The 13592-nt window shown below is 40.9% G+C and overlaps 1 protein-coding gene across 3 annotated transcripts in view; it reads left to right on the top strand.

The window, feature by feature from the left end:
- Adcy8 (adenylate cyclase 8) overlaps positions 1-13592 on the top strand; it is a 196252-nt gene that overhangs the window by 115090 nt on the left and 67570 nt on the right. For 2 of the 3 annotated variants that reach the window (XM_069991417.1, XM_069991416.1), the window contains exon 8: positions 12341-12538. The exons of the other annotated variant lie outside the window; for it this stretch is intronic. In XM_069991417.1, coding sequence (XP_069847518.1) covers positions 12341-12538 — 198 coding nt within the window. The remainder of the gene's footprint in view (positions 1-12340; positions 12539-13592) is intronic. 3 annotated transcript variants of the gene reach the window in all.

Below are 13592 nucleotides of genomic sequence, written 5' to 3'. Positions count from 1 at the left end.
AGTGACATGATCTGATTCAGAGTTTTAGGTTACTTTGTCTGCTTTCTGGAGAATGGATTGTGGGAGACAAAAGTGGACTCATCAGACAAAACACTTCTAAGACTCATGATTTATCAGAGGGTACCCATGGGTGAGACTTTTACATAGCTCTCCAATTTACATGAATGATACTAACCATTTTAACTAGATAGTTATGTTGGGTGAGATCCCAGGAGAGACACGTGTAGGCATTCTGAATCCTGTGTGCTGTCTCCATATTTCATGGAACCATCATCTTGCCACATCTGTTCTTCCCACATGTCTGAGAAGAGCCTAGACATCTGTCTGTTACTGTTCCTGAGCTTGTAAAGAAAAAGTTACACAGAGAAAACTACACACCCCTTACCTCCATGTACATTTTCATCAGCTCTACTCAACAGAAGGACTTACTTAGGTAACTTGAACTTAATAGGATCACCATGAATATCACAAGCACAAATGGGCTTCCTACATCCCACACAATGAATAGGAAGCAAATATATTTCATTGTCTGGAACACTGGTAAAAATCCAGGATTGATCCAAGGATATCTTAAAAGATCTTTAAAGGGGGGGGGATGTTTCAGCCCAGAGTTTCAGGATGAAGTAAGCTAGGAATGAGGGAAGAAAACTAGAAATATCTTAGTCTGACACAGTACTACTCAAGACCAAAATGTAGACTTCTCTGCCTAACCACGGCTTAACCTGAACCTTCCACACATCCATGCATGCAGAAAAATTATTTAGAGAGCTAATGAGATCTAATATCTTATAGTGGATATTGGTTGCCTACACAAAAAATATCTCAAACATCCAGATGTTTGGATGTTGGTCTTAAAAGGCACTGTGTATTTTCAGAGTTTACTGTTTCTGTGATAAATGATTAAATATCTAATTGTGTATCTTCAGTCTCAGGATGCAGAAATTTAGAGGCGAATATTTCTCCATAGGTAATTTGTTTTTAATGACTGTAACATTGGATCATGGGATCAGACATCTGCAGGCTTATGGTTGAGAACACAAAAGGCTTTGGGAATTTCCCTGCAGTCAGTCTGTTCTCTTCTGGTGTCATAACTTTGTCTGACGATACAACTCCCTAGGCTCTTTTAGCCCTAACTCTGAGGATAGCTGCTGAGTTCATCTGGAGAGACTCATTAGAGGAGTCTGGTTTTTCATGCCGTTCACAAAGGCAAGTGGATCTGAAGCTTTCTAAGGAGCATTGAGTAGATTAAGCAGGCAATTTGACCCATTAACTTTGACTAATTATCCTGCTTTTGGCAAGATTCCTGGAATAAATGGAGGTGGAAAAGATAAAAGGAAATATGAGTAGGTATCTCCCTTAGAATCGTACTTCTTAAACTTCTTTTTTTAAGTCGTTGTGCAAAGGAGATGCCATTTTGTTGTTGGTGGTGGTGGTGGTCGTGGGGCTTGAACTCTGGGCCTGGCCCTGTCCTTCAACTCTTCAGCTCAAGGCTAGCGCTCTAACACTTGAGCCACAGCACCACCTTCAGTTTTCTGAGTGGTTTATTGCAGATCAGAGTCTTTTGGGCTTTCCTGCCCAGGCTGACTTTGAACTGAGAGCCTCAGATCTCAGCCTCCTGAGTAGCCAGGATTATAGGTGTGAGCCACTGGTGCCTGGCTAGGAGATGCCATTTAACAAAGCGTTTGTGAATACTATATCTTGATCAATGCCACCCCTTTCAACATTCTCACCCATCCCTCCCCTCACGACCCACCCCTTCCCTCACTCTTCTTAAGTTTGTAGGATGTATATTGGATTGTTGACTGTGTTCCCCCACCCTCTTCTCCTCTTCATTTGTTCACATCTTTACCCTTGATTCCACCCCACCTTTTTTTGTTGGTGGTGGTGATCGTGGAGCTTGAACTCTGGGCTTGGACACTGTCCCTCAGCATTTTTGCTCAAGGCTAGCGCTCTACCACTTCAGCCACAGCGCCACTTCCTGTTTTCTGGTGGTTTACTGGAGATAAGAGTCTCACACTTTCCTGCCAGGTCTGGCTTTTAACCATGATCCTCAGATCTCAGCCTCCTGAATAGCTAGGATTATAGGTGTGAGCCACTGGCCCCCCAGCCACCCTGCCTCTTTTATTGGCAAATATACAATGTGCTGCTTGCCATTACTCTGCAGCCAATAACTGACTGAAACTTTTCTAAATAAACTACTCAGACTCTTAGCAAGGATTGTTTGAAAAATCATAAAATATTCCCCTGACTAACAGGAATCGACAAATGTGTAAATAGAACTTTTAAAATGAAACAGAAAATCTATTTTTAAATATGTGAAAATAGGTTAAGAAGTGAAAGAGCAAAATAAAAAAATCTTTATTATTATCTTGACTTACTTTTTTCAATTTGAAAGCAAAGGAATGAGATATACTTTATACAAATCCTGGTGTCCATTTTGGCAAGGACTGTGGTGAGATGGAAAATTTCATCTGTGAGTTATACTGGATTATTCTCTTGCTTTTTGGTACTAGATTTTACATTGTTTTGGCCCAAAGCAGTTCAAATCAATGAGAGTTTTCTTCCCACACACAGTTGCGCTCAGCATCACTGATTTTTGCATTCTGTTTCGTTTGTGCAACTTGGAACATGTGTCCTGCACCTCAGTCTTACTGCCCTGCACACAGAGAATTCTCGTTGCTCTCAGGTGATTGAATTGCAACCAAAGCAAAAACACTTGCTATTTCTTTATTTTCCCCTTTTGGTTTTCCTTTTTTATAGGTAATTGTAAAAAGAGCTCTCAATTCAACACATCAGTTTATGAGAGCAATGAATCTTGATCAATAGTCTTCATTTCATCATTCTTCCCCATCTATTTGAATACCCCTGTCCCCTCAAGTTTCCTAGTTCCATTTTCACATACACTTAATATTATGACTGCATTCACCCACCCTTCCTCTTCTCCTTTTGTCTGCCCCCAATTCCCAACAACACCTGCTCCAGCTTTCTACTATTCATTCAAATTAATTTGTTTATATATATATATATATATATGCATATGACCCTGTGTCTGTTTTCATGTATGTTTATAATTTAGATCTAAGTTCCACATGAACCCTTTGTCTGAGGCCAACTGACTTCACCGAACACATCTTTTTTCTCCATCCATCCATTTCCTTACAAAGGACAGAATTATTCCCCCTGACAGAGGAGTATTATTTTGATACTTGATACTTTGATGGCCTGAGCAGCCTCATAGGGCTTATTATGTATGTGTGCGCTTAGTCTTACTTCACTCAGTGTGGGAAGGATGAGGAATGATGGTGGCTAGTTTTGGGGAAGGGGCACCTTTGAAAGTCCATTCACTTCTCAAGGATCCCCAACTGCTAGTGTGAATTCCTAGTTGTGAACAGCTGGATTTCCTAGAGTATCGTTTCACTCTGACTTTGGTCACTTGGTGACTGGCTCTTAAGGAATCTTCCATGCTATGAGATAATTGGGGTTTGGATGCATCATTGATGACATCAACACCCCTTCTCTACACAACCTGGAGTCCAAACAATGGTGATATGAAACTGCTGGCTCATTCTTAAGAGATAAACTCAAAAAACTAATGCTGAAGATGATAACACTGTAGAAATACTAAATTAATTACACATTTCCAGAAGAAAAGTGAGTGTTTGGGAGGTTAGGGTAATGGAAAGAGGAAGCTGAAAGGACAGGAAGTAGAAGCTGCAAGAACAGGAAATGGAGACCATGAGGTCCTAAGATTATAATAGTTTGACTGCAACGTGGTATTTTCTTCTGGTTTCAGTTTTTACCCTGTATACCACGACTGTAAAAAGTAAAAGACCCTGGATTCCTTAGGGTCAGTAGTTGTAGCTCTTTGGAAGGAAATTAAGGAAAGGAGCAATACCTAAATTGGATAACACATTGTGTAATAGGAGTCCGAATCCACCCATCCTGATAAACTTAAACTTTTAACCATGACCATGTTTTCAATAACTCAATATGGAGCACGTTTCCCATCTGTTTAAATAAGAGTTACTTCTGAACCTTAAGGGATCTAAATTTACACATTTCTTATGTTTAAATTTTCTCTAAATTTTCACTAAGAAAATGCATACATCTAAATATATATATACATGCACACCCACATGGTCTTTCTTTTCTTTCATAGCATTTCTGATTTTTAATTTGATTTTTATCCATGTATATTAATTTTATGATAGGGGTTTTGTGACATTTCCATGAATGCATGTTAATTATACTTTGACCATTTTCCATTCATTTTTTCTTATCCTTTGCTCCTTCTTTACAGTTTTAATGAATGTTTTGTTCTATTGACATATGTGCATATAATGTACATCTTTGACGTTCACAAGAAAGCTGAGTAGCTTATGTCCTGCTATATATTTGCTTACTCACTTTCTGGGCCGAAATTCCCCAGACTGTGGATGCACTCATAGTCATTCTGTCAATGGGATAAAGATGATTCCCTCTCTAGCCCTTATGACATTTCCTCTCTAGCCCTGTCTAGCTTATGACATTATAACCCAGCATTTCAGGGCTAAGAGTACATTGACTCACACTTATTCTGCATCCCTGCAGACAAACCATTAAAGTCTCAATTTCTTTTCCTCAATCACAAGTCACATGTGAAGTGGGAATCCTTCCACCTAGGTCTTAACTACCCCAGGCCCGAGATGAACTTAAGGCTGACTTTGTGTATGTATCATACACAATGAATATGATATTTGAAAATTTAAAACTTCAATTGACAATTTGCTTCCAACCATGTGACTTCCAAGTGGTCACATATAAATAAATGATACAACCCACTCTATAGAAATTCACCACTTTCTTTAATTAAAAGTGATTTGAATATGTAATGATTCAAGGACAATCATATTTCCCTGGCTAGGATTAGGACCTTCATTCTGAAGAATTCAAAAATTACCATTGTCAAAAATCTAGAACCAACTGAAAAGAACCTGGCAAGGTTCTCGGCAGTGTTAGAAGCTATTTACCCCAGCTATCCTAACTAGGATCCTTGGATCAAGGGTTAGGAATAAAATTCCAGGATATTGGAGAGTCCTTTAGGCTCTTAATCATCTACCCTGGGATATCCACCATGTCATTTTGAATTATTGTTGGGCCTAGAAGTTCAGCCACCTTGGCCACCTGCTCCCTTTACATCCAAAAGAGAATGACACCAGTGTGAGTGCCTCAATCCATGATCTCAAGTAGGATGAACAGAAGCAAGAGGAGAGCATTGTGATGGCAGCAGGGAAAGGACCTACCAGTATGCTTAAATATTTAAATATTCAAAGCTTAAACACGATGATGAACACCTCATTTTAATGAACTAACTTACTAATATTGGTGGAAAGATCAAGGGTGAGAGAGTGGAATTCAGGTGGGTAGGGATCCTCCTAGCTAGAATGGCCAGGAAGTACAAGGAGAGTCTTGCCTTCAGCATGTTTTTCGTCCTCATCACAAAGACATTAACATCTCAGATCACAATACGCCTAAGCACAATGATCACATTTCATCAATCTCTTAGCCCTGATCTGTTGTAACATCCACATAATATTTGGTAACTCCCAGTTTTGCCTAACATGAGGGAGCAACAATAGTCCTAAAGACCTGGGCCTTACGCTTAGATCATTTGACTACCTGAATCCTTCACTAGGCTACTTAGAAACACCTGAATTATTCCTTCAGAAAACAGAAAAAGCATTCTGATCTTTATTACTTCATTTTCCAGGGGAGAAACTATTACAAAAATTGCATACATACATATATAATAAAATGTCTTCCCAATGCAGATCTTCATTGTACAATCCTTTATTTGTTTTTTTTTTTCGTTTTTTGGTGTTTTTTTTTTTGGTCAGTCATGGGGCTTGAACTCTGGGCCTGGGCGCTGTCCTTCAGCTCTTCAGTTCAAGGCGAGCGCTCTACCACTTGAGCTACAGCACCACTTCCGGCTTTCTGGTGGTTTATTGGAGATAGGAGTCTCACGGTCTCTCCTGCCCAGGCTGCCTTTGAACCACGATCCTCAGATCTCAGCCTCCTGAGTAGCTAGGATTACAGGCGTGAGCCACACCTCAAGAAAGATGAAAGAAAGAGAGGAAAAAAGAAGGGAGGGAGGAAGAGAGAGAAAAAAGAGGGAGGGAGGGAGTGAAGAAGGGACGGATTGAGGGAAGGAGGAAGGAAAAGGAAAGAAAGAAAAGGAAGGAAGGAAGGAAGGAAGGAAGGGAGAGAGGGAGGGGGAAGCAAGGAAGGAAAGAGGGGAGAGAGAGAAAAAAGAAAAAGTAAGTAGAATTCCTATCTTTTAAAACTTTATGAAACATTTGAGCATGACATCCTTTTCTCTTCGTTGGACAGGGAATATCTTTACTCACTACCTTGCTTATGGGGAATGGTTTATATTTTAACCACCTCCATTGCTGTAAGAATGGAAGCGTTATATTTGGGCTTTGGGAGACCCTTTGCAGATATTCTCCAAAGAGTCACTTCAATGCCACTTTTTTTACCATGAAAGAAGTATTACTCCCATTTAAGTAAATTTCTGCTCTTCAGCCTCCAAACACAGTCTCATTTTTTTTCTCTGAATCTCTGAATGCACCGTTGCAGACTAGATCACCTCTAGACCTTCCAAGGAGTTAGCTTTCTTAAAATGAATGAATGATAATTAATATGTAAATTAGACTGAATCAATTATCCAACTATATACATAACATCACTGTACCCTGTAATTATGTGTAATTATAAATTGTCATGAAAGAACACAAAACAACTTGAGTTTTTAAATAAGGACCCATCTCTTTTGAAGATTGGACATGGATTTTTACCAAAAATATTGAAAAGGAATCGGTTTCTCATGCAGGTGAGATGTTCTTATTGGAACTTATTATTATTTCTGTATTCTGTAGGATGGCAGCATTGCAAAGGAACCACAAACTAAGGTCTCTGCCTTTTCCACAATTCATTCCCATGAGGGATGAGTCTGAGATGAAGCCTCAGAGAAGGTTAAGTCGGGCTCAAGAGATGCTGCCATGAAAGGGTGGTAAACATGGTCAGTTGAGGCAGCCATTGTCCCTCCTAATCTAGACTAGAACATGAAACAGAAAAGTATAGCCATAGGGAAAGTATAGCCCTTCTCAGCATATGAGAAGAAAAACTACAAAGATGGCCCAAGCATGCCTGAGCTTGGCATCCTCTCTAGGTTCTTCTCAAATAATCAGTGAGCTGGTCCATACCTTGAGACCTCAGTCACAACTTCTTGTAGCCAAATCTGAAGGCATCCATAATCATCTCCCTAGGGAGCTGAAAAATGATCATGGTCTATTCGATAATGACTTGAACCCTCTACACATCTGCTTATGGAAAACAAGCCAAAGGATCATGGTAACCACTTTGTAATATGTGGTCTCTGGTACCCTAGAAGCCACAAAAGGTGGGGAGGGAAATAGTAATGGAGGAGGCAGGCTCAAGACTCCAAAACTCCAAGTGAAAGCTTGCATTGAGAAGCATCATAAGCAGCATGTAAGGATTCTTGTTCTTGGCTGGAATACCAGCTGGCATGGGAGTGCTGGACCACAACATGCCATTGGATTAAGCACTCAGCAGGAGACTACATTTTATTTAATTGAGTTTAACAAATGAAATCTTTCTAAATTTAGGGTCCATTTGAGAAAAAGGAGGAAAAAGTAAGGGACTCTGGTAGCAAAAGAACAGAAACACTGGCAAGAAATACTCTTCCTATACAGTCATCCAATCTTTCAACTTATTCATTAGAAGTTGTGAATGGGAGCAAGCAAGAGTTGTAGAATACTTTTCATTCCATAGAACATGGAACATAGAAGCAACTCAAGAAAAGGAGGCTTTGTGGGAAAGAAAAATAGTTGCACAATACAGATATTTTTTGTCTGTCCTGGAGCTTGAACTCAGGGCCTGGATGCTGTCTCTGAGCATCTTTGTGCTCAAGGTTGGTGCTCTACCACTTGAGCCAGAGCACTACTTGGCAGGTTTTTCTGAGTAGTTTCTTAGAAATGAGAGTCTCACAGACTGCCTGGGCTGGCTGCAAACCACAATCCTGAGATCTCAGCCTCCTGAATAGCTAGGACAATACAGATTTGAGTGATTCAGGATGATCTGGTAATGAAACAGAACCTCCAGCACTAAAACCATGTGAGCTGACTGGCACGATCCGTGGGAATTCTGTAGCAGGTATCTGGATATTGGAATATGTGATCCATACATGCTGAAGAATTTTTGGACTTAATCCAACTGTATGCATTTAGCTAGAACACTTTCTACCTGAAACCTAATTAAGATTTTATTTGCTGTAATAAGTTGGTGGGTGAACAGTAAAGCTTATAACCATCCATGACGTGATGGAATATACTGGGGAAAAAATAGGGCTTCAGCAGGTACATAGATACAAGGCAAAGCCCAAAGAAGCATCTTTATGTTATTTAAAAAGATGCTGAGCTTCCAGGATCCGTGGCCATCCTGCCCTGCTCAGTGCAGCATACAACGTGCTACCCAGACTGTGTCACTGTGATTTCCATTAGCCCTCCCAGACTCTCACCTGAGGCTCTGTCTGCAGAAACCTGGCTGCAGGGAGAATCTGGCTCTCATCTTGGCTTTCATTTGTCTTATACACCTGTAAGGGAAAAAGTAATTTCTGATGGACTTAAGCGCAGCTATTTTGTGAAGAAATTCTACATTTCGAGGTCAACCCAGCAAAACCTTTGACATTGCCACTGCTCCATTCTGAGCTCTCAAATAGCTAAAACACAAGCTAAGGCAAATAAATAGCATTATTTATAACATCTTTGATTTATAACATTATAATAATGTCCCATTATAGTAGAAGTGTAAACATCAAATAGTTATAAAATCAATACTCCAATCTGACCTCTCAAACCAAAACTACCAATTAATGTACATAAATAATTGCACATATTGTTATTGTGTGTATAGTTATGTATTGAGATGTGTATTTAATATGTGCATTCATTTATAGTCATCTGTAATATATTCTGATGACATTTGCCATTTCCTTCCATTATTATCCACTTGTGTTTCTTATTCTCTGGCCAATTGTTTATACAAATGAACCATTTCAGCAGTTTGGAGGTCATTTAAAACCGCTAAGAATCATATTTGAAAGCATAGCGATTATTTTAACCTGATACCAGTCTAGCTCACAATAATACTATAACTGTTAAAATGGAAAAGTTCTATTCATTTAAAAATAGTTCTTCACAGTATGATTCTATAGAGGCAAAGAAGATATGTTATAAAATTCCCCAGTACTGCCTACAAATTAATCACTGTGAAGGTACTGGTACCTGGATTTCTGATGTTGGCAAAATTATCCCTTATCCCAGAAAGATAAACAGTGACCAATCTTATTCTTCACTGATGAAGAGTAGGACAGTGTAGAGAGTCCCCAAACTACAGTCACCCCAAGATCATATACCCTTTGCACTGGTGTTTTTAAAATGTCCCCTTTCCTAAGCTGTATCTGGTCTTTTCTTGAACACCTGTGTCCAGAAAGGATGAGATAAATACTGGAGAGATTGCTGGTCAAATAACACCTATCATTAAGTGTCACATGAAATCACCAAGCAAAATGTAAGAAAAGCATCACTGAGACAACTCTATTTATTAAATCTTAGTAATATAATTATGAGGAATAAAAATAACTTCTTAGACAGGGAAAGAGTTTCCCATGTGTTCTTGACAACTTAATGAAAGGACCTCCTTTCTGGCCAGCAGTGATAAAGGGAAGAAGGAGGATTCCAAATTCATTGCCACTTGAAGCAATTACACAGTCAGCCAATAGAATGTGATGAAAGGAGGTTCCATTGGTCTTTGCCCTACAGAACCAGCCAATGGCAGCAAAAAAAAATCCTTCTCTGAATGAACACTGCTTAAGCAGCCAGGAAGTAGTACCTCTCCTAGTTAACATGTCTCCTACAGACTAGCATTCGTCCCTGATGACATTTTCAGCAGTCCACCTCTGTCCAGCCTAAGAAAAATAAGATGGAAAGTAGAGAATGATCCATTCCATTGAATACATTCCATGTGAAAAGATTGCCTTTTAGTTGGAGATTATGTCATTTTGGTTGGAAAAAAATAGACTCCCTTTTATGAAATAATGTTCCTGTTTTAGAGCTGCCATAATGATCCTTGCTGCTATCTAGCTGCTGCTACTACTGTGCTTTCTATAAATCAGTCCCCAAAAAGCACATCCGAAAGTTGCTCGCTGTGGGAAATAGAAAGCTTGGAGCCACTGGAGGCCAGAGCAATTGATAGAACGGATTAGGCCAACTTAACTCAAAACCTAAGAACTATTAAAAACCCAAATTACAGAACGTGTTAGAGGTACCTTGACTGTGCTCGGCATAGGTATTACGCCGTTAGACTCTGGAAGTGTGCCCAGACAAGGGCACTCTGAGCATCCTTCCCCCCTTCCTCTCCAAGCTACAATGCTAAGGATTTTTTTTGCCACTTTTCAAGCTGTGGGGAAAGAATTTCTGCCCAAGAAGCCATGAGAAATCCAGTATGTTTCTGCCAGTCCTGCCTCCTCTGTTTCCTGGGATGCTGCAGAAGCACAATGATTCCCAAGATCTCTAAGCCTCTGACCCTGCATGGATCCACCTGGCCAATTTTCTGCCACATTGATCCCTGCATCCTTCTCTCCACTACAGCCTTCTTGCCTCTCCACCTGCCATGCCTCCCATTCACATCTATCTTTTTTCTCTGTAGTCGTCTCCTTGGTACTTGGAGCCCAAATCAACTGCTTGAGTGGTCTAGGAGCATGTATTTTGCTTTGTAATGTGGGTGCATTCGACTCTGTCATTTATCCTAAGGCAGGAAAAGATGTTTCAGTTCATTGTACTGGTGATGAGGTCTTGCTGTGGGATATTTTTTTTAGAGACCTAAAACTTAGAATACAGTGTCAGTTCTCGGGAAGATTAAGGAGTGTCTAACAATACCTTGGGAAGGATCCTTAATCCTGGGACCCAGTACTTAACTCAAAGCTGGTGACTCCAGCTCCGGCCTTGGAGTCAGTGGGTCTGGTTTAGCTCCCAGTGAGCTCACGGCTCTTGAGCAAGCCTTGACACAGGAAGCCATCAGTATATAAAGAGTGGGGGAGGAGGCTCTCCAAATCCTTCCTTCCCTCTCACATGCTGCCACGTGGCAAGTCCATAATATTCTCCTCCTTCTGGATGAAATTCTAAACCTAGCCAGGCTGACAGGCTGGCAAGGCAAAGCCAGTGTGGCGTTGGGTGTACACTGAGGAAGTGTTTTCCCTTCCTCACTGTGCAGGAGCATTGCATCCTCTACTGTCCTCCAGGAAATCCCTCTGGCGATCATATGGGCTTCTCTATGCCTTCATCCCTTCAGGCCTGACTGATTGTGTGTCGTTGTTCTTCAAAGAACCTGTCTGCAGTTGGAGCTGTCACTGAGCATTGCATTTGGCTAGAGCCAGCCAGCTGATTTTTATCACTAGCTGTTGAATCACCGGGAGACACCATCTCAAAGCCCCACCTGGTGTGTCCTCCGCCGCCAATGCAATCTCTACGTCTGTGTATCCACACCTGATTACCAGCCATGAAGACCGTGCTTTTCCGCACCTCATGCTGCGTAACTCTGGGAGACAGTGGGAGACTGGAACTGCTTGCATTTTTTTTTTGCCTAAAGGAAATGATACACATACATATATCTATATAAACATATAGATATATAATGGTCTAAGAGGTGGGGAGACATATTTGTGAAGAGTAAAACCTTAACACTATTTGTCTAATTTAAAGAGCACACCGCCTGGCACATTTTAACTGTCTGTCTTGAGGAATGCTTACAAAGAAAATGCAAGCCACAAAACATGCCTCCCCCCAGTCCCACACCATTCATGCAAAGGCCACCTGAGAAGGTGGACTCTACTTGGTGGGAGATGATCCTTGTTTGGTGGGCTTTTCATATATTGGCTTCCTGTTCCTTCTTTTGTTCTCTTTCTCTTATTCCTGGAATGTGCTTAGAGAAAGAGTCATAACTAACATGTCTAAGGCAACAATTCTCCAAATGCCTCAGCCAAAGGGGTTCAGTGCACCTACCAAGAGGAAAGGGGAGTTGTTTCCCCCCTAAGGTGAGCTTTTGCCAGTTTGTGTTCTCTAAAGCAGATGCTAACTGATCCTGTGTCCTGGGTTTCACGGAATATAACTGCATGGAATGCTATGACTATTTGCAATGCAACATGATCTAAAAACATTGCATTTCTTTTTTGATCCAAAGGGGACTAGCAGGTTTATTGTGTTTGCATGTGCTTTCCCTCTAGACTCTGGCTGCCCTAACAAGAAATTCAATAAATCTGCTTCCAAACCATCTTGCACAAGCTTTGCATGTCCAGTCTGGGCCTGAGGAAATTAACAAGAGAATAGAACATACCATCGACTTGCGGAGTGGCGATAAATTGAGAAGAGAGCATATCAAGCCATTCTCACTGATGTTTAAAGACTCCAGCCTGGAGCACAAGGTAGAGCTAACTCTCCACGGTGGCTCTTTTTCTGAAGTCAAATTATCATCAATGTTCGTGGGACTGGAAAGAGCACCTAAGAGCTATGGTTTTGGTGTCTTTGTTTGTTGTTGGTTTGATTTGATACTGTCTTTTCTACTTGCTCTTGAAAACCAGGGCTAGCTTGAAGTCTGTAAGTAGGGATGCTAGTTAGTTAGAGACTTTGCTTTGTGCTTTAAGTCCCTAACTTAGTAAGCACCAAAATTATATCTACTTTGAGATTAACAAGCCAATGGGCATTAATACCCATCTGTGTGAATTTACAAAAGCTATGAGAACACTCAATAACCTGATGTACGCATAAGTGTTGAGTCCATCCTTCTTAGATTTTATACAGCTATTACTCAACTTTCCCCAATGGTCTGTGGGTTCAAAGCCACCTGATCCAAGCCTAATAGAGAGATGAGAAGTTGTATATTCACCATCAGGTTCTAATTCCAACCCTACTGCTTGTAAACTGTGCAACTTTGATAACTGAAGTAACCTCTCTGAGCACAAAGTCCTTTATGTCCAATGAGGACAAGGAACGTGTTTCCCTCACGGGTGAGGCTCCACGCTCGTGCCTGTTTTAGGTGACATGTACACATAGGACACTCATCACCATATTGATGATTTTCTCTCATTGCCTTCTTCCTCCTCCACTCGGAACTCTAAAGGGGATGGGGCGGATGGGAAAAGAAGAGACCCTGTCCCTCATTAATGGGGCTTTTTCTTTTGCACTGATGAAAGCAGACAGACTTTCCTTGGCTGAGCACAGGAGGTGTTTGGCATCTGCAGGAGCCTCGGGCAACAACAGCAGGGAGTTTGAAAGCAAATTTCAGGGGTTTGATCCAATGCTCTGTAAGGCTCCAGTGAGCAATTCTTTCCTGAGTTTGCTCAGCTGCCTGGGAGATTCTGCTCGCCTGGGTTTGGAGAATTCACACTTCTGTGCACACGCACCATTCCCAGTGAGGTTTTTTTTTTTTATAACTACCTACGGATTGCACGTTCCAAATTTAATACTTTCCCTTGCAAT

The sequence above is a fragment of the Dipodomys merriami genome, unplaced genomic scaffold (genome assembly GCF_024711535.1).
Source record: "Dipodomys merriami isolate MVZ:Mamm:240054 unplaced genomic scaffold, mDipMer1.0.p SCAF_4, whole genome shotgun sequence".
NCBI classification, from domain to species: Eukaryota; Metazoa; Chordata; class Mammalia; order Rodentia; family Heteromyidae; genus Dipodomys; species Dipodomys merriami.
The sequence above is the reverse complement of the archived record's forward strand: the minus strand, read 5'-3'. Positions and strand labels throughout refer to the sequence as shown.